This window comes from Passer domesticus, chromosome 8, assembly GCF_036417665.1.
Source record: "Passer domesticus isolate bPasDom1 chromosome 8, bPasDom1.hap1, whole genome shotgun sequence".
Classification (NCBI taxonomy): Eukaryota; Metazoa; Chordata; class Aves; order Passeriformes; family Passeridae; genus Passer; species Passer domesticus.
This window is the reverse complement of record NC_087481.1, coordinates 44,370,441-44,392,789: the sequence shown is the minus strand read 5'-3', so window position 1 is coordinate 44,392,789 and position 22,349 is coordinate 44,370,441. Positions and strand designations below refer to the sequence as shown.

At 41.1% G+C, this 22,349-nt stretch overlaps 1 protein-coding gene across 1 annotated transcript in view; it reads right to left on the bottom strand.

Annotated features, from left to right (window-relative positions):
* Positions 1-5,754, bottom strand: part of ENTPD1 (ectonucleoside triphosphate diphosphohydrolase 1) — a 29,687-nt gene extending 23,933 nt beyond the window's left edge. The window contains exon 1 of the mRNA XM_064430995.1: positions 5,600-5,754. Coding sequence (XP_064287065.1) covers positions 5,600-5,615 — 16 coding nt within the window. The 5' untranslated portion in view covers positions 5,616-5,754. The remainder of the gene's footprint in view (positions 1-5,599) is intronic.
* Between the last annotated feature and the right edge of the window lie 16,595 nt (positions 5,755-22,349).

Genomic DNA, 22,349 nt, shown 5'->3' with positions numbered 1-22,349 from the left:
CTCTTACACTTTCCCCCTTTTCTTTATTTGTACTGCTAATGCAGTGTTTCAGAGCACAGGGCTTGTTTCTTGACTCTTCTTGTGTTGCAGTGAAGATTTTCCTCCTGCACCTCCCAAAAACTTTAATGAAAGTGATTTTTACCCTTACCCTCCTTCTGTTCTCTCAGCTGGGCCGGTGTTGACATTCAAGTTAGACAAGCTGAAAGTTATCACAGAATAAAAAGAACAAGGCTAGAGACAAGGACAGGTCCCTTTTCTCTTTCAGCAGCAAGATTTATATGAAATTATATAGAGTAGAAGTGCACCCTTAGGCTCTGCTGTTCTCCATGTGAGCATTCTGGCAACAGCTCTGTGACTAAGAGCCCGATGGAAATGCCTGCCATAAACCTTCAGCTCTGCTCAGGAAAGGGAGGCTTTCAATGAGTTGAAACTTAAATCCAGTTCTCACACCTAGATGACAAAACAATAATAGAGTTTTATAAGTAATCTCCATCTAACTCAGCTTTCAGAAAACCAACTGGGGTGCTTCTCTTATGAACATGATCTAAAATGTTACAATTTATATATAATCAGTCTTGAGCAATACTAATCCCTTATGAGGTGGCTCTCCAAAGTAATTTCAGTATCACCTACTTCATCCCAAAGTTCAGCCCAAACACTTCCATCTCTAACCAAATTGTAAACCACCTTGAACAGATGATTTCTAAACTAAGAACTCTGCTCCTGTCTCAACACACTTCCAACCACATCCAGCTCTGTGGAACACTGTTATTAGGCATTGGATTAGTAAGAAGGTATAAAATACCTACCCAGAGGGTATTAACCCAAAAGTTTCATTTCCTAGCTGCTCTCAAAGCCACAGGTGGAAAGATGTCTTAGGAGAAGAAGGAATGTAACTAAGCATGATACTTTTGTACCACACGATGCCACTTTTGCAACTTAGGTAAAACCAAAAAGATTGTAAATTATTATAGCTTCTGTAACCCTTTGCTTTTCAGGTGTTTAGCCTCTTAAATTTATTCTTTCTCCTCTAGAAATTCCTCAAGGGTGTTCTGTATATTTCTGGTAATTACAAGTCAAGGGGCAAACAGATTGCAGTGGTCACAATGAGGCTGATTAGAGGACAAACTTCTCCCTCCGTGGTAACAAAGAACCCAAAACCTCTTGAGTTATGGCTGTCCCAAACATATATATATTTATAGACATACACACACATGCACACACCTCGACATTTTTTTTTTTCTTAACAACATTGTCTGGAAATCTTTCTGGTCTATTCAATATTTGAATGTCCAATTTTCCTCACAAAGTCACATTAGCTGTGCTTTTACAAGCTTGGCTTAAAGCCTTTTATTTGCTCTTTATCTTTCCAACCACTCTTGGCTTCTTTAGACTTTTTCCTCTGACTTAATTGGTATTTGTACTGGTCCTCCTAGCATTGACAAACTCCATCTGCAAATCAGCAGTGATTTTATGCTTTTTAGATCATTACTGGAAATGTCTAATGCCATCAGGCCTCTTGCAGAATACCTCTGAAAACACAGCTGTTTCATGATTATTTCCTTTGATAACTATTTTTGAGGTCTATTGTTACCCAGGTCTTAATCCATTAGTTCATTCTTTGCTAGAGAGTCATAGGGAGACTTTTGCAATCAGAACAACATTGGAAGTGTATCTATTGTGAAGAAGTTTAAACATGGAAGGTATTCATATTTACTCTTTTCAACCACATTTTTTTTTCTCTAGAAAATAAAACAAGTGCAAATAATTAGTTGGGGAAAAAAAAAAGGACCAGTATCTTCCCAGTCCTACACTTATAATCCAGACCATGGCTGTGAAATACCAGCCAGGGAATTCAGTTCTTCCAGTTCCCCTTTGGTGTAGTGGTTCTTAACTATCTGGAGATTCAGGCTTTGGAAGTCCCTTAACCTACAGCCCAGATTCATTCAACAGCCACTCAGCTTTTAAGAACATTAATTTTTTTTTCCTAGAACTTCAATGAGTGTTCACATGCATAAGACAAAATGTAGCCTGTTTTTTTTTCCAAATGGGAATCACACCAGGCTTGTGTGACAGCTATTTTTTTAAGTCAGCTGACTTACTGTGTAAACAAAAGAGCCTTCAAGAAAGCAAAGACAGATTAAAAGATCTACCCGTACTTGAAATACTTCCCACCACTCCTTCTTTTAAGTGCATTCTCCAGCCAAGTTCCAAACCCCAAAGAAATATATTCCTTGGAGTTTTTGCTGCAGACTCCTGTAAGTGGGATTATTTCCATCCTAGGATGCAGATCAATCTGCTCACTTTAGGAGGTCACATGGAACTCAAAATTTTGCTTCTGTCATTTCCTTTTCAATGTATTATTTCTGTTATCCATTTTGACAGTGTTACCCATTTCTATAATATTATTCTGAAAGACATTTTGATACATTTTATTCTCTACAAAACAAAACAAAAATATAATCAAACTAGCCATTAACACTTGGTTAGTGAGGAGATCTATCCAGTAATTTATATAAAACTAATGTCAAACTATATTGACAGTAGCTGTCCAGAACACCCACCATGATACTGCTGGGATACTGGGATTCTTCCCATTGCCAGGGAGATCCATAGTGCTCCAGCTTGCTGGAAATGAACAGCATTGTGTATAGATCTTCTCAGTAAGTATTAGGCACATTTCATTTCAAATTGTTGTTCAACTTGATTGATCCCAAAACATTAATCAACAAAACAAACTACTTCCATGAACATCCATGAAATATTTATTCATACCAGAATTCATTGCTTCCCCTCCTCCCCCAATTTTGGAAAAGTATTTAGCCAACACTTTTCTGGTTTTGCCCTGCGTTGTTATTAAAATCTTGCCTTTTTACCTCTATAATGATCTTGCAATTACTAAATTACTTGCAATGCTAAATGCCTCCTTTGAATTGTGCCTGACCCTGACAAATTTAGATGTTCCCCTGACATCTTTACTTTCTCTAAATAATCTTCCCCAATTCAGAGTCCATGTTTTCCATCAGATGTTCTCCACTTCCTCTTTCTCCACTTCCTTTTCATTTACTTGTTTTCACTTCTATTTGCTGCCTTCACTGCTTGAATGAAAAAATCAAAGTCATCTTCATTCTTGGTTTTGATGTGCTGCTCAATATGTCTTCTTTAAACTTGCGATTTTTCCATTCACATTCCTTTACTTTTTTTTTTTTCCTGTCAGATTTTGCTTTATTACTGTTCCATGCTGGAATGATCTATAGAGAGCAGTCATCAGACAGCAATTGATTAATCTTTGTGTATATAGAGACCTCCAAATCAGAGTTACTACATGAGTATCTTTTATGTTAAAATAGATACATTTTATAAGGTTTATTTCTTTTCACTGCTGTCTACATGAGATCAGTGCCATGCTCTTGCCAGACTGAAGCACACCCATGTATCTTCCAGTAACATGTATTTTTTAGGTTGTCATGCTTTCTGCCCAAGAAAGTATTCAGTGATCAATGATATAACCTGTTGCTATGTAACACCCCAAACAGAATTTATTTTTTTGCCATTTTAGCCAATTTCAAAGCAGAGCTGATGGTGTCAGTGTTTGAAAACAAGCTTCCTAAAACTGAAGAGTAGTGCTCCAAAGGCACTTATTACAGTCCCTGTGGACATGGCTCACAGGAAACAGGTGTCTTACTGAAACTGTTCTTAATAATTTCTTTCTGATGAAAGGACATGCCCTTGGTGTGAGTGTGTTTGTGCCTCATTTCAAGGTGGAGCCTTCCTACTGCCCGATGAATACCACCTGTCCCAGACTGCCCCGTGCTGAGCCCACTGACTGCTGCCTCTGGAAAAGATACTGCAAGAGGCATTCTCAGAAACAGTGTGGTGCTTTCTTTTCCCACACAGATGAAATGCAATTCCTTGCTATTTATTGCACTAATTTTCTATAGAGTCTTGCAAGACTTGCATGCTCTGTGGGTTGGCCTGTTATAGAACCTTCATTGCTTCATCTGCAATTGGCTTGAGCACTGTCAGTTTCCTTCAGTTTCCTTCTGTCTCTTTAAAATTCCGCTTTCTAAAAGAAGGCTTACGTGGTCGTTTTTCCTAAATCAGTTCTTATTATCCAAGTTTCTTCCCTGTGATTCCTCATCCACTAGAAAAGACATCTCTGTTCAAGCATTATATTTCATTTTTGCAATGAAACTTTTAAAAGACTGGTTTCAAAGCTATTCTTATCTCCCTCCTCAACAGAAGCAAATTATCTCCAAATATTTCCAGCTTCACTCATGACTGCATAAACTAATGAGCTAACCTTCTCCTTCTGCCAGTCTTTGCTTTAAATTTTGATATACGTCAGACTGAGAAAATGCTCCTGCCCCTCCAATGCCATTTATTACATTCAGTGAAGATAAAACATTGGAAAGGTCTAGTTTACCATTTTGTTTATTCTAGGGGGAAAAAAGAAATCACGTTTTGTTTCCCCGTTGTCATAACAATGATAAATGAGACACTTCCACCTGGTACTGAACGAGAAACTAGCTGCCCAAATATTTTCCCTGTTTACTGCCTCTTGCGTATTTGTCCGAGTTCCTGCTTCGTGTTTGAAAGCCCCGCACAGAGCGCAGTGCTGTCAGCAGCACGGAAAGCCGGACCGTGTTGCAGAAGGCGCTGTAAACAGAGGGTAAGGCACCCAGATAGAAAAAAGCTGATACTAAACTAGGAAATGTTTCTGCCAAACGTTGTGACTGGTGCTGCTACGTGCACCGTGTCAGCTGATTATAAAAGGCAAAGCCAAGTACAAGACATGCATCTTGTAGAAAAATCACAGAGCAATAAGCATCTGCAGCTCTTGCCGGGTCCCTGCCCCGCTCCTCAGGACCGCAGCTGAGGCCAGAGGGCTGCCAGGCTGCCGGCTGGGGAATCCTCCTCTTCCGAGCCCGAGAGCCCCTCGCACGCAGCCCCGCGCTGCTTCCAGCCCCAGAGCCATTGTTCCCCACCGCGGTCTCCTGACAGCCAACACTTCCACCGAGTTTTTGCTCTGCCCTCCCCGCCCCTTCGCCCTCGGAGCGCCGGGGACAGCGCTGGCGGCAGCCGGGACTGGCGGCGGCTCCTGCGGGAAGGGGATCCCTGGCACTGACGCGGACAAACTCCGGCGCGGAGCTCCCGCTGCCGCCCGCCCCGCTGCAGCGCCCGCGCACCGCCGGCTCCACCGCGGCCACCGCCAGCAGCCGCAGCCCCCGCCCGGGCTCCCCAACTCGGCATTGTCCCTCCAGGAGCGACCGGGAGTCCAGGGGCTGGGAGATGATGTCAGCCGGGGGCGGACTGCGGCAGGGCTGCGCCCACCCCGGCGAGCCCCCGCCGCGGAGCCCTCGCCCACCGCCGGCAGCGCTCCGCGGGCGCGGAGGGAGGGACGCGCCGCTCGGGGATGCCGCAGCCGCAGCTCCCGCCTGACTGGCACATCCCGAAGGAGCTCCTCATGAATATGCACAGCCTCCCCCGAGCGCCGGCCGCGGGATGCCGCCACCCTGGGGGCTCCCCGCCGAGCCCCGCGCCCCTCGCCGGGGATGAGGGCTGCCTTGGGAGAGCGGCGGCTCGCTTCTGTCCTTACCCTTTGGCTCGTCCATCAGTGCCGGTGCTCGCTCCCTCCTCCTGCGCTCCCCCCTCCTTCCTCTCTCAGCCTCTGCCGGCTCCGAGCTGCCTTAGTGAGAGGTGCTCATGAAAACGGGCGCTTTAGTGGTCCATAGCTGTGGGAGGGGTTAGTTTAACTCTACATGACTCAATCCGTGTAACTTGCAGGCTGACCTCCCGTTTTTCTCAGAGCGCGGATCGCCTCAGAGCTGCCGCGTTACCCGCGCCTCGGACTTCTCCGCCGGGCCGGGGGCAGCGGTGCGTGCCCGGGGCTACCCGAGGGAGCCAGGAGCAGGACTGGCTCGGGAGCCAGAAGGGCGTCGTGGCTACAGAGAGAAAGTATTTTGTTAGAGTAGGGTTTTTTTGCAGTTTGTTTTTTTTTTTTTTTTCCTTAAGTTGCATGAGACAGAGAAGATACCCAGCACACTAGTGAGATACACGAAAGGAAGTGTCCAGAGAAGAGATGACCTTCCTTGTTTCTAGATCTGAGGTCCAGCCCACAGGAAAAAAACCTCAACCAAATTATGAAAGGAGACAAAGTTGCAATAACTGCTGAAAAGTAATGTCCTGCACCTGCCTGTCCCATAGAATGAACTCACACCGCTGGCTGCATCTCCTGGGAAACTTCGTGAAAGAGCCAATTTTAGACTTCTTGCCTGGAAGACCTGAAGGGATCCTACCCTCCACCGTTTTTTAATCCTGAGTCACTACAAATAAGAAATACAGGGCAGTGCTGGAGGGGTCCCAGCAACTTTTCTCCATAGCTTATGACATTCAGTCCCATTCCAGGAGGCACAAGTGCCTCCACACTACTGCCTACAGAGCTGTCAGCCTCCCACTGCAAAGGAAGTTGTAAACCAACCTGGCTCTTTCACTTTCTTTTCAGAGAAGTGGACATCAGCTTCCCAGCATCTTCCCTACTGGTCACCCAGGGGAGAAGTCCCTGGAGCACAGGACATCAGAATGTGCAGCCAGCTGCTCTGCCCTGCCTGTGCCAGAGCCTGCTCCCCTCTCAGAGCTGCTGTTTTTACTTTCTCTCTGTGGCTGGGCACCATCCAGCTCTGCACCTACCACCAGCTTCCAGTGTTCTTGCCCCTAGGAGAGACAGGAAAAGCAGGATCCTGATGCTAGGACCTGGAGAACTACTTGTGGACACGGGGTTTCAAATCCCTTTCATTACTGCAGCCCATCACAAACAATGATCAGTTCCTTCTCCTTCACAAACAAACATTGACCTGGCCTGTATTACTCCAGCTGGTAAGGCAACATTCACATTTATAATCTTCCTGGGAATAGAAAAATAAGGATCAATGAAATGAAACAATATACATGACCGTATCACTCTACAACTTCCTGAAAGGTGGTTATAGTCAGGTGGGGTCGGTCTCTTTCACCAGGCAGCAACTGACAGAACCAGAGGACACAGTCTCAAGCTGCATCAAGGGAAATATAGGTTGGATTTTAGGAAAAAGTTTTTCATGGAATGAGTGTTAAAGTTCTGGAATGGCCTGCCTGGGGAGGTGGTGGAGTCACCATCCCTGGATGTGTTCAAAACAAGACTGGATGTGGCACTCAGTGCCATGGTTTAGTTGAGGTGTTAGGGCATGGGTTGGACTCAGTGATCTTGAAGGTCTCTTCCAACCTGGTCATTCTGTGATAATTTAGGTTTTAGTGATTAGATTCTTTGTGAATTACTGTCACTGTTGGTTCAAAAGCTCAAGGAGGAGTGTTTCACAAGATGAAGGTAGGCACTGAGTGTTTGTCATCTTAATGAGAAAAATTTGCCTGGGAAGTGCAAGAGAGACCTGATCTTACTTCCATTGACAAGACAGCAACATTTAGATGGTTTAGCCTGGCGGAAGTAATTTTGTTGGTCACCTTGAACATAATTTTATTTTAAAAATAGGAGTGTAGTTGATGCAATGCTTAGTTAATAAATGCAAATTTAAAACTATTCACTGTAATAAATATCAACTGCACAGATGTATCAGTAAGAAATACATTAAAAAACCCCCCAAAACCTTGGAAAAAGTATGAGTCCTTATGTACCAGCTTACACACTGACTTCTCTAAAGAATCCTTGCTGGAAGAGTATCATCATGGGAAATAAATAAAATATTTACAAAATTATACAAAAATGCCATTCATTGAATAAATTAACTCAAGTGAACAGTAGTTTTAAAAAATAGTTGGAATTTAAGACTGATTTTTCAAGTTCTCGGTTAGACTCACTGTCTCTACAGGCAGAAATTCAATAATCTCAGTCAGCTGAGCTAACCTATGAGCTGAGAACTCCAAGTTTAACAAGTGGAAGATATGTACAAGCTCCCCTCAGAGAAAAATAGATACGATTTCACACCATGTTGAACAGCTCTTAGGATGCCCAGAGCCGTGTATTTCAAGTCCTTTAAATGCATCTGACAAACCACAATGAGCTTTTTTTATAGCAGTCTGCCAGTGACAGGTTTTTGTTTATTTTTTTTCCTTAGGAAAGTTCACTTTCAAACTGAGACACATGAAACTTCTATGGGGAAGGGTGATGCATTACCAGTCAGTGGCCATGAAGCACACAGCAGTGTTTTCACACAAGAGGAAGTTGTTACCTGGAACGTGAAGGCCCCGTGGGGAAGAATTGCTGTGAGCAGTGATGGTCTACTACACCTAAAAATATCCAGGTCATTCACAGAGCCACAGGGAACAGATTTCTGTGTTCTGTGGTAGGATGATCTACTCTAACTGATGGACTGGTACACTTGTGGGTAGTATTCCACAGCTGCAAGGTCAGGGAATGGCAGCCTTACATCTTCTGCAGCCATTCAGTTTAGGTGTAAGAGACAGTGATGACACTTTCCCCATCCTCTGTCACAGCCCAAAGGGAAGAGTGAACTTTTTAGCCTCATGTGACATGAGATGCAGAGTTCCCCTTCCACAGAGGGTCAGATCCACTTTACTAGAGCAGTTTGGTTCTGTCTGCTGATCCTCGTGCCTTCGGGCAAACCTCTGCCTGCAGTACACAAACCAGCAGAAGGCAACAGCAGATTCTTTGTCACAGTCATTTCCATAAGAAAACAAAATGAGGAAAAAAGAGAGCTGCCCCGGAGGGAGGCCTGAGGCCGGCATTTGTACTCAGATAAGGCTCCAGACAGCTGAGGAGGAAGCTTGAAGCACAAATAAAAAGAGGAAACCAGAGAACTCAGGATGTAGTTTCCACACATCTTGAGCAGTGGGTAAGAATAGCAAAAAACCCAGAGTGCCAGTTTTCTACTCCCAGGACAAAACTGAGCATCTCCTGAGCAAATCTGGAGGAACAAAATACATCTTAAATATCCATATTCTTCCTAGCCATAGTAAGAACTTATTTACAGTCATTTTGCTCTAAGTTTACACAAGTCATGTGTGTGTTGGTTTGTGGCTAAAATTATGCAACTTCCTAGATCTCTAGAGTTTGCTACTTTGCAGATGAGCTGTGCTGATTTTGGGACTAAGGAAAGGAGCAAGAGTGACTGAACACTAGCTTCATTTCCAGAAAACAGGAGATGGGATTGAAATAATAATGCTGGAATCCAGGGCCAGAAGCTCTCATCTTTGGGATGGATGAAAGAAACATCCATAGGAAAAGAGAGTCAGGGAGCCTGAAAACAAACCTATAGGCACTAGGTGCACAAGTAGCTTGTTTCTACAGAAAGAATTGCTATGAAAGAATCTGAAATATTTTAAATGAAAACAGGCCATCCCATTACCAAACTCAACAATATTGAAGTCTGTGTTTGCTTAGGGGTCTGAAGGTATGTGTTTAGATTACAATTTATTATGCTGTATGTTAAAGTGACAGGGGGGAGTGGCAGCTTCAAGAAATGCAAACATTGAGTGAGGGATAGGCTGAACAGTCCTTGGGCTTTCCCAGGCATTTAGTCCCAGTGTGCTGGCTCGTGTCACCACTGAGCAGGCGGCAGCCCTGGGAAAAGGGACAGCAAAGGTACACAGACCTCCTTCCCCAGCAACTCTGAAACACCATGAAAGATGAAGGTCTCCAGAAAAATAGTGAATATGTTAAGTTGCTGGGTCCAGAAGGAGCAGAATGCTCTGCAAAGGGACAGTAATCAAAGAGATTAGGACAACTTCCTTCTGGAAAGAGAGGCAGAGAAGAGAGGCCAGGCATTAAAAAAGGACACATAACCAAAACCATTCCTGGTGCCAGATTATTTTTTTTTACAGCTTCCAGCTCCTTGGCCCACTCATCCTACATTGCAATCACCTCAGATCTGACAGTTTTCACAACACAGTAGGCCAAGTCCTCCCCACATCTCCGGGTTCCTCTAAATAGTTGAAGTTCAAATGCTTAATTTAGATTCCCCAAACACTTTGTGTAAAGCAAACCTCTTGGATGACTCTTGAGGAAGCAGACAAACAAGCAATGAGCTACACAGTATCTGTGTGCACTGAACATTACCTTTTAAGAATGCAGTTCTTGGAAAAGAAAACTAATCTGCTTTTGGTATTTAGGTAAAAAGATGAGATGACGTTCAGCTTCATCTTGCTGCAAACAAGTATTGCTCTTTAGCCTTAAACTTATGAAATGCACTATCTATTAAAAGCATTTAAGTTTCTTTCCATCATCTTACTTGTCTTGGTTTAAATATTTGTAATTGTCCTTTCAGAAAAGGTCTCCATGCTGTATTTATATCACTATTCACAGGCATTGTCACCCAAAACCTCTCTATCACCTTTATCACCTTGAGGCTGCCTTCGCTGCTTAGAGCATGGTACTGAAAACACAAAGGCTTGTGGATTTGATCCCTGCATGGAGATTTGCCTATCTCTGTTATTTTTGTGATGTAGGGACAAAAGTGCTTAGATGACATCTGCAGAGCAACAGTTCAACTGTGTTTGTATGATTTCTACAAAACTGATAATACAGAATTCATGATGCTCATTGAAACTGGCAAAAAAAAGTTCCTGTTCCTTTGTAGAAGTGAATAAATTTTCTAGTTATTCTGCTAGGTTTGTTTTTCTATTGAAGAGAAATTGTATTTTTACACAATAAATGAAATAAGTTAACACTCTTATTGTCAAAAATTCAAGTTGTAAAAAACTTCATAAAAACATGCAGACAACTCCCATGCTCAGCCTCAGTATGAATGATGGGCTCTGGCACATGATTTGAAAGGAGCAGTATCAAAGTCCCACTCTCTAACACCTTAAACTGCCCACCTCGTTTACATATTCATTAGCAAATTATCTATTAGGTGAAACTCTTTAACAGGCTTGCAGTGCCTTATTCTATAGGTTCAATATACTTTCAATACAAGTCTCATAATATCATTAAAAATTATATTACTAATTTTATTTAACCTTACAAAGACACGATAACATACTAAAAGTAAAAACAATCAGTCTTTTTCTGCTCTACAACTTAGTGTAAAAAAAAAAAAGAAGTATGTCCTGAAAAGGAAACATGTTATTGCTCATTTACTGGTGAACAAAACACCAGTTGCTCTTTCTGTTCAGGTTATTTAATGTACTTGGTACTTTACCCATATCACTCTAAATATGATAAACCACATTTACAGTCTTACAGGTAATTTTAACAAAACCGTCACAGTCCCAATCATAAGCAACACCCTGCCCCAAAAATCTGCTGCTCAGATTGTTAGTCATTGTATTTATCCAGGACATGGGTACTTCCCTGCTGGCAACAAACCTCTTGTTTTTCCTTCCAAGCAACGGCAAACAGAGCTAGGCATAGCTATTATTATTGGTTTTTAGCAAATGCACAAGTGCTAGTGGTATTTTCAAGTCTTTTTATCTTTTATTTACAGTTTGCATCTCTTTGTATCTTTTGATTTTATCAGACAGGAACTGCAGAAAATCCCTAATAATGGTTCCCTGAAGCAAAAATTTCTAACATTCCAATGCTCCCAGGGCAGGAAGCCCATGGGAACAACTAACAACACCTTTAGTCTGATGTTCAATATTATGGGGTCTCCAATACCTAGAAGAGAAAGGAGCTCTATAAAAAGAAATAGTTGAGGTTTATGAAAAGGTACTCCAGTAGAAGAAAGAAAAAGGGAATAAAAACACAGAAAAAAATATCCTCAAAGCTCTGAGAGGATATAACAAGAAAGGAAAAAAGGGAGTGTCAGAACAATAAGTGATAACTATATAATGAATTGATAAGGGAAGATAGTGAGTTCCAATTGCCCCATCTAACATGCAGAGCACCTCCCAAACTTGGTCAATTAAAGACAGAAAATAAGAAAATGTGAATTAGCAGCATTCATATGGGCCTTGAATAACTGCTGCCTTAAGACTGAAGAAAGGAGACCATTTTATTTCCAGCTCATCTCAGTGTTTTTATGACCAATCTGAATTTCTCATGCAGCACCTGGGTAGCTAAGGCAAAAATAAATATACAAAGCACCTCAAAGCAGATATTTCCAAAAACTGAACTGCACATATTTAGACCAGATTGTCACTCAATCTTAGTATTTCTTCAAAAGAACAAAAGTAGACATAATGTGGAAAACATACGTAAAATGAAAAAGAATAGCTTTAAAGTAAATGCTTTTTAAATGTCGGAATTCAGCTTGACTACCCACTCACCCTCTGTTAAGTGATTTGGTCTTTATTAAGTGAGCATCCACAGAGGAAACCAGCAGCAGCATGGTGATGCATTGTCCATCAGATGTCACTCAGTTAATGGCAGAAGAGAATTTGACTGCGTCCATCCAGAAGGACTATCTGAAGACAGTGGCAAAAAGGGAGAGGTCTTAAAACCCCCAATCATCTCTGATTTGCATTTGTTTGTTAACCACAGCCATAAATAAACCCATGATAAATCACCCACCTGCTTTCCTGTATTCTAGAAGCATAAATATTCTCCCTTCTAAGAAAGCCTCAGATGTAAACTTTGCTTAGGAAGATAATGAAATTGGTTATTTACCATTCTTTATTAAAATCTTCACAACTGTAAAAACGTGCTGGCCTCTTTACATCCTACCTCACTTCACCATGCCCATGCTGAGCTTATGCAAGCCCATGAGAGAACTATCTATAGAGATGAGAGCTCTTGGATATTTTCACACTTGCTTTGGGATTCTCACTGCCAGATTTTTCTCCTTGTGGGTTTATGTACATTTTACATGACTTCATTTTACATGCATTTCAGTGTGGTCATCTTTATTTAGTCTCTGAGAAGTTTCCTGCTCTTTAATTTTGCACTTCAAGAGACTGAGAAAGTAGACTTCAAAGAAGTCCCAAATTTTAGGAAATAATATACCTCAAGATCAGTGGTGCCTGATATTTATGACTTCCACAGGTTTTAGTACTTTTGTTTTATAGAAAGTCTTCTTCATCCTATTTCAATTCTCTTTGAATTTACTGAAAAAAAAATAAGAAACCATATGTTTAAAGCAAGCAATTATTTATTTTTTAGTCTTTGGATTGATTTAAACATTTTGGGAAAAAGGTTAAGATTGGTCAGTTCTAGTTGTGGCAAGCTTCATGCTCAATTCTAAATTGAGATACTTACTTTATGAAATGCAGTATTTGTGCATGTATTTAAAAGGGAGGATTGGTTTGAGATCCATAAATTTATACATATTGACTACATGATGTAAATGGCTTTTCAATCCTTCTATTTCCCTCAGTGGTTTTCCCTTTTTCCACCACTGACTACAAGTTATTAACTACAACACTGTGTTGTACTCACAGATCTGCCTCCTTACTAAATATACGCAGATCGTTTCAAAGCACATTTTCTCCTTGAGCTGTTCTGTGTACCAAAATGTGTGCTTTCACCATTCAGCATGCAGGAAGCATCCTTCATCCACTTTTCCCATGAGCACATCTCCAACTTGGCATCCAGTTTAAACTGTCATTTGTATTGTCAGTATTTTCCCCATATAAACTCGGCAGTGTCTTCACCTACTTAAATGTGTAAGTATATTCTTGTCCAACAGTCTTGGTTCTAGAAATAGCCTTTCTACATCTCTCAGCAACATCAGATGGCTGAGCCTTTTCAAGTTGAAAACATTTTTTTCTTAAGTTAAATATCCCTGTTTCCCTCATTCTGTCGTTAAATCATTAACTCTTCAAACCCCTGACCTGTCTGACACCAGCAATAAAATAAATTCTATTAACTCACCATTTAGTAAGCTGTTTCCTACAGTAGGAAATTTCAATATTTTTAAGCATTATTTTAGTATGTGTGAGAGTCGTCTCAGTATTCCTCCCAAGCATTCTTTGGCAAAAAGAAAGATACAAAGGGAAGAAAATTATATTAATAGGTATTCACAGGAATACCTATGATGCCTTTTCCTATGAAGGAAAGATTTAGGTCTGAAAAAATATTCCCAACTGAAAAGATTCATGAAAGACTAGATAAATATGGTTGACTGTCTTTTTAAGGAATTCCTGCACAGAAGTTTCTTTTCCAAGGAAACTGTCACATTTCCAAAGATTTTGCACAACACACTTTCTGGCACGGTGGTTTGCCTTTTTTTTTTTCCCCATCACAAATGAGATACCTTAACTATCTCAGTTACAAATGAGCAGGCTCTGAAATCATTCTCATTAGCAGACAAAACCATATTCTTAAGGTGCTCCCCTTTCCCAGATGTGCTCACCACACCTGGAATAAAGGTTATCCACCCACTGAGATATCTGGTGATATTTCCAGCAGAGATTTCATTGTATGGCAGCAAATGCATTAGAGAAGCAGAAAGCTGTATGCAGCTTTGGGTGATATTTAGTGGGGAGGGATGGTGGAGCTGCAGCAGGACCAGCCTGGCTTGGGAAAGGGTTCTGTGCCAGAGCTCCAACTCAGCCCTGGGAGCTCCAGCCCTGCTGTGCCCAGCAAGGCCCTGTGAGGAATGGATAATCAAAGGCTGTCCTTTGTGAGCAAATATTCATTTAAATACTCTGCAGGACGGCTGTCAGGCTTTTAGGAGAGTGGTTCTGTAGTGTGGATCACAGGCTTTCAGCAGGTGCTCACGCCACCAACCCATTACTTACTTAGACATTAAAATACAACATGCAGAAAAAGAAAAAAAGAGTTTTTAGCCCTCTGAAATTATCTAACAGGCACATCTGTTCAATTCACTTTTTTCATTTCCAGTCTACTTCTTAAAAGACACTGGAGCAAGAAAATAACACCAAAAAAGTGAACCCAGTGAATAGTTCCAGTTTCAAACTGATTAGAAAATGTCATATTTCAAACATCCTACACAGATTTCAAATTTCTTGAGGGTGTACATGGAGTTTCTTTTTCTAAATTTGTTACTGGTCTTTGAAGACCCGTGAGTCATTAAATAAAATTTTTGTACCCATGCAAAAAGCCACAGAAAGAACAACTGTCTGTAGAAACTACTGATTTCACTTCTACTGTTCTCTCTCCTATTGAGCAGACTTCCTCTAACTCAGCTGCATCTAATAGAACATTACATCACAGAAAATCTAAAAATATATTTTGTAGGTATAATCTTAATTATGTTCAGGTTAAAAAGATTTAGTAACCTTGGAGATGGAAAACAGTGTTAGAAATTATTATTTTTAGCATCAAGGAACTTCTCCAAGCAACACAGTGTAAAAATATACCAGGTCAGTACACTTTGGAGATTTCAGATGTTTTATCCTCTTATGGTCTAAACTACAATACATTTAAACTGTATCACTCTGGAACAATTTTCTCCCCACAAATTTTTACTCCATATGACCAAAGAAATTTCACAGACACATGAAGATATACAAGAATTTTAAACACAGCATTCTTACAAACTGAGCTTGGCTCAATAAAAACAGAGTTTTTCACTTGCTTTAAAGACAACATTCACCACTTCAAATCATTTGCAATACAGAGAGCAGAAGTTTCAAGTGGTGACCTAAACTTGAAGACAGCTGAAGTAATTTCTCTGGGTGCCGTGGGTTTTTTGTGTGCTACTCAGAAGTGCTCAGGCTGCAGCCACAGGCAGAAGTGCTGTGCAGGAGTGCTATGGCAACAACAATCACATTATTTGGTCCTGTTAAAAATGTTTGTGTAGTGACAGTCCCACCCAGGCTCCTCTCTCCATTTCTTCTCTTAGGAACATGCCAAACTGCCTGAGCAAACACAGCAGCATGCCAACCCTCTCCATATCCTCACTGGGTAACAAGTGTGAGTGAATGTGACTGTAGGAGGAAATAATTGAAAGTACTGTGTGAGTAACTATCTGTTAATAACAGCTTGCTTTTATTAATAGCATCCTCATTTCTGCTAAATAAAGGAGAATTTCTTCTAATATTGAAAGAGATTCTCCCTGACTTGACACCCTACCAGGGAAATGCACTGCATAGTGATATTTGCCTGATTTTGTTAGCTACCTGAAGAATGCACATAAAAATTTTCTAGCTCAGAACAAATACAAAATTGAGTTTCAACACAGACAAAGCCTATATGAAAGTGCGTGTGCTGGAGGTTCATTAAAGAGATTAACCAGAAGGACATATGTGGGTAACCGCCATTACACCCAACATTTCCCAAATCGCTCAGATTTCTCATAGGCTTTTTTCCCTGATGTAACTCTACTTTTTACAAGCTGAACAGGTGGTGAGATCTTCCAGCCACAAAGGGCAGGTCACCATCTCCTCTACCAAAAATCAGTTTAAGCAGGCTGAGAAAAATTGAATGGTCCTGGAAATCACAGAGGTCAACTCTCTGTGGAGCCACTGAATACTGTTGCAGTAACTGGCACATGCTTTCCCATCGTAAAAAACCAGAATTTAAGACAGCTTGGTTTAAATACAGGCAAAATTAAATACTTAACATGGGAACAATAGAGTTCTTTGTGGTAGGGAATTTTTTTTTTTTTCTCTGAGTGCTGGCAGATTAGCCCCAGTCTATTCTGCTTCTCTTTTGCTCGGTGTGCTTTTCATTATTACTATTTTTTTTTTTATATTCTGTTTCAAAGAACAGTCTGGAATTCAAGGGAAAGCATTACCTACTGCTGTGACACAGGCCTGCCTAGCAGTACGAAATAGGAAAATGCATTTTCCCAGTGTAACCTTTTGCTTAAAATTCAAGCTCCTGGAATTTCAGGAGGGGGTGGGGGCCTGGGTGGGCTACATGAGCATGTACAAACAAAAACCCAGCCAACCTCAGGCTGGGTTAGTATTTTTTGCATAGTTCCCATTCCCATCTTTCAGCTCCTGCCTCAGCAAGATTTTTTCTTTGATTTTGTAATGTTTCACTTGCTTTTGCACCCTTCCCCCATCTATTTGTTTGTGTCTTTTAAGTGTTCTCTTGTCTCATTTCTCCTTTTCTCCTAAAAGTATTTTATCCTTTCATATTTTTACATCAGGATTTTTCACCTGAAGATTTTAATCTGTTTCTTTTCTCTGGAGAGGATTTGGTGTCTTCCATTTCTTATACTTGGTGGGCTTTTATGCCTAAGAAATTCTGAATGAAATGCTGCTAAACTAAGTTTAAAGTACAAAGACTTGTTTTACTTTAGAAAAAAAACTGTAATAAGATTCCTTTAAATTATTTCCAGATGTAGTCTATAAGAATAAGTTAAATTTGACAGCATATACTGTGTACTGGGGTTGCATAATTTATATTTTAGTCTGTCATCACTGCTCTGAATGACTGCCAATAACAGAGACCTAGCACATGTCCTGCAGATATTTAATACACTTACTGTTGAACATAATAATGGTAACAGAAATGGACATCTATGACAAGCTGAAGATCTACTGCATAATGCACCCATTTATGAAAATGTTGTTTGCCTGCATTTCTTATATAGTAAGATTTACAATAAAAAATAATAGCTACTTTGACTTGTCACATGTTGAAAGTTGACACTTCAAATCTTTAGTTTTTAGAGTATTTGGGAGCATTTTAAAAACTGAAACTCATTTAAGTTCCAGATTATTGTTCATATACTCACTAATTATTAATTCTTCATTTGAAGGAAATTGCAGCTGTTGATTTTTTCCCCCTATATTTTTCCTCTTTCTTTTTTTTTTCTACCCCTAGGTATGAATCCAAAAGTTCCATAAGATTGATTCCCTATCCAGCTTACACTCTGGAGTACAGGAATAGCAAAATGCAGGAATGCAGCACTTACATTAAAATTATTTATTTACACATACATCTGTACAAGTCTCCCAATAAGGGATAACTCCACCAGGATTTTTCCACGTATTTTTCATCTTTCTAGTGGAATTTGGTGGTCTAGTGGTCCATCCCTTAAGCATGATTTAATAAAGGCAATTTAACCTTACCATTAATTTCTAGGAAGAAAGGACAAGTGCCTTCACCAGTAATTTTCACCTCTCCAGGCTCATTCAGTTCTGCTCACTATTCCTTTACCTTCTTGATCTCATTTCATTACCCCTTCCCAGGTAATCTGTACCTTCAGCATCCTCATGAATCCATCAGTCAAGCTACTCTGGAATAAACCATCTTCCTTGAGTCTTTCCCTCAATTACCCTTTTAATAAGGACATCTATAGGTCTGCCTTACACTCTAAGAAACTGTTACATGACAACAAAAAAGGAGGGCAAGGGTAAGGTAAGGAACAAAAGTCCTAAAACACCAAATCCTGATGCCAACTAGGCAAAGTCATCCCTCAGGCACTGCTCCCCGAGTCCTGATCTTCATCTCCTCAACTGCAGTTCAAAAAACATGACTTCAAGAGCAAATTAGGTCTTCAGCCAAAATTCAGCACAAGAATAAAATAGTGCTGGTCATTCAGCCTGGAGCTGGAAACTCAAAACAAATGGCAGCCTAGCTGCCTCTGTGCGTGCCACCACGTTAGGTCACTGATGCATCAACTGTGCTGCCACTTGGCTACTGGGGAGACCAGGCAGCTGTGCCCAGATCACTGCTGAAACAAGCATTTAGAAGCTGTGAGATTCATTAAGAGATTATTTGTGTAAAATAAAATAAAACCGAAATGAAAAATCCCTGCTGTAATCAAGATTCTTAGCTGTAGCAAAAAAACCCCTAAAACCCTGAACAAACCAAGATTAAGTTGTTTGATTGCCTCTTTCTTTACTCTTCTAATTTGGGGTGCATATAGGCCATTTTTATTTTCTCTGTAAAAAAGATAAATAAATACAAGAAAAGGCCTGGCCCATTTGGTGCAGTGGAATACTGTGATATATGAGCAGCATTTTTGCCGTTACTTGGAAAGAAACCAATGTCCCATTAGAATTTAAATGACTTGTGGGAGAAACTTAGAGACAGGGCCTTGCAGGGGCTGAGCAAGAATGAAGACCTGTGCCTTGTGAAGGCTGACCTAAACCAGAGACTAGACAGAGGTAAAGAATAAAGTAGGTATTTATTAAAAGGCCTCAGACAGATCCTCCTTGGGCAGCACAACCCAAAATGGCCACAAAATGGACGACTGGTCACAGGGTCTCACACTTTTATAGTTTTGGTCGATTAGCATATTGGAGCTAATTGTCCATGAAGTCCCATCCTTCTTTTCTCTCTTTGCTCCACTGTTGTTTATGCTCTTGGCCCTGAGATCTGGATCAGCTGTCCTTGTGTCCCCAGCTAGAGAAAGAATTGTTTTGACTACATATTCTGTGGAGAAAGCTTGTTAACCCCTAATAAGAAGCCTCGATTTACACACTGAAGCAGAATAGAACCCGAAAAATATAAAAGCTAAAACTTGGGGCATCACCATGGCACCATGGCGTGAGCTGTGCTGGCCTGGGCCTGTGGCTCCTGCACAGTGTGCTCCAGCACTGTGTCCCTCACCACACACAGGCTTCATTCGTGGTCAGGGAGAGCTGGGGGTGACAGGCAGTGCCAGTTCACTGCTTTACTGCTCTGTGGCCATATCCCAGGCTTGGCGGAGCTTAACTATCCCCGGAGCAGTTTGGCCCATGTCCTTGGGCATCTCCACGCTGCAAAACCCTCCTGGGCTGAGGGTGGCCCTGCAGGCTGCACACGCCGGCCAAGCAAGAGGGCAAAGGATCAGAAAGCATGGAGAGATCGATCCAGACACTGTCTGTCTCAGTTTGTGCCATTGCCTGCTTCCAAAGCAGCTGCCCCATGTGAATATTCCCCTGGTGTTCTGATGTGTAAACACTGCCTGATGAGCTCTTGCTGTAAGTCCCATGGCAAAGCAGCAGATTTTCCTCCGTGCTGGTCACCACAGCAACATCAGGGAGGACATGAGTCTCTTGCCCTGAATATACATTTTCTGAGTTAAAGCTGGTACTGTAGGAGTCTGGAAACACTCTGGGTTTGCTGCTGCTTCAGTCTAGCTCACTCCATTAAGCTGCTCTGAGGCACATCACTTGATGTAGGTTAAACTGAGCCAGCCAGGTGATATTTGTCTTAAAAAAATTATTTCACCACTACATTAGTTTCAACAATGTGAGGTTTATAAAAACACTTGAATTTTCACTTACATTAAATCACTGAAGATTGTGACCTGTACAAAGCCCTGAATACTCACTGTGCCTTATTTTCCCAACTCATGTTAATTATGCTAATTTCCCTATTCCCAATATTAATAATTGTCTCAATTTCTTTTCAAAATAAACCAGTGCAAATGCACTACTTCATTCCATATGAAGTCTCACAAGGATATATTAGAAAAGAACCTAATTTTACTACACCATGGAGGTTTTGTCATGGAAATAAATTACACTGAAATAAAACTAATTTTGTGGTGGAGGTTCTGTAATGAGTGGTTTCATTTCACATGACACTAAAATCTTAATAATAGAATTCGTTTTCCACATAGCTTAGGTAATCTTTTCATTATTACAGGGAGAAAAAATGAAAAAAAAAAATTAACCTAAGTTTTAGCATCATGTTAACTGCTTGTGCAGCATAACTAAGCCAGTGTTATAGTGTTTACAAAACCAGAAATCTCCCTCTGAACTACCTGAACACTCAGACAAGCAGGTTTATTTATGCAATACAGAGATCTGATTAGATAAGAGATATCTAAAGACAAGGAAATAGTTGTAGTTACATAAAGCTGCTCCTGAAACAAGCCATTACATCCGTCACACTGTCACCTCAGCATCCAATACTGGGGGGAGAGAATCCAGTTTTACCTTGCTCTGCATGTTTTCAACATCAGCCCACAGGTATTAAACAACTTTGCTTCAGTAACATGTCACCTGCGCCACTCCTGCAGGTGAATGAATTGCGTTCATGAATTCCATGACGTTTTCACCAGAGGTGGGGAGGTTTTTGGGAGCCGTGCCCAGCCCTGGGCAGGGTCTGTGTGCCTGCACGCCGGCCTCCAGCTGCTCACCGAGGGTGACCAAGCCAGCAAAACCTTCTTTCCACCAGCTCCACAGCAAAGGCACCTTCTTTAGAAACTTACACAGCTGCTCTTTTTCTGGGGTTTGGATGACCATCCCTGATAATGAAAATACCCACAGAGCCTGCCTTGACCAACCGTTCATTACATTTATTTTTATTTAATGGTGGTTTGCAGATGCTGCTGCATGCAGCTCACCTGGAGCAGCTTTCTCCCGTGGGTGTGGCAGGACAGAGAGCCCCGGGCCCGGGCTGGCTTGGGCAGGACGATGTTCGTTTGTCCCCAAAGCCAGGAGGCTGCTGGAGCAGCGGCGGGGATCCCGCAGATGGTACCACACTGCCACCCTCTGCAGGAACCCAGTACCGCCCTTCTTCCAAAGCAGAAGCATCAAAGGAATTTTAATTTGCTTTCAGTGGGCAATAACCAGCTAGTAAGAAAATGGGCAGAACAGAGTAAACTAGAGTTGCAGTTTGGACCACCCCCCCTAATTTCATGCTGGTGTTGTACTCCAAACCTAAAATATATATTAATATACTCTTAGTGGTGCTTTTCTTAAAGCTTGCTATTTTATGTGATGGCAGTAGACGAACATTTTTATTTACAGAAAGTAGACAGTGTTCCATATTCAACTCCTCAAAATTTCAATTTTCTAGGCTCACAGCTGCCCAGTTTTTAAAAGTTGATATATATTTTAAAAACTAAACTATAGAACATCTGTTGCAGAACTGTTTTCCTAAAATTCAAAAAGTTACCTTTCTCTTAACTTCTAGCTGTACAAAAAATGATAAGTTTCTCTTTGTTTGCATTTTTACTAAAATTCCTGGAAAGTTGTTTTACTTCAGAGGTAAAACTAATGCTTTTTCAAAAACGTCAGCACTTTTGAAGTTGACACACTTAGTTCTAGACATTATGCAATCATACTGCCATTACAGAGCTGGCAAAACCTTAACTGCTATTTCTCTGTTGTAATTGAAGTTACTATTTCTGCAGGTTTGAATTTGTTTTCAATCTACTTGCTTCGGGAAATAAAGGTATCTATTTGCTGATATCTATTAACTCCCACCTAATTTTTCTTGAGGCATTAGAACTGGCCAAGAAGGACCATTCCTTAATTTGCCTCAAGTTTGATAATCATTCTCAAATATATTGAATTAACCAAATTTTCATGCAAACAAACATAGAAAGAGAGCATAAGTTTTAGCACAGATGAAATGAGCTCCTTTTGCTCCAGAAGAAAGGCGGAATCCCAAACCTTCTCTGGCTCTTAAATAGTTGATATTTGATGACACTTCAGTCATAGGAAAAAGCATCAGCCCAGACATTTTGCCCAACTACCTTGGATTTCCAGGCTTTTCCTTCAATGCAGGGTCACAGCATTCCTCTAGCCTGATAATTAAATTGTAAAATTACTATGTACAACTTTACTACTCTGTTTGATCACAAAGTAGCACA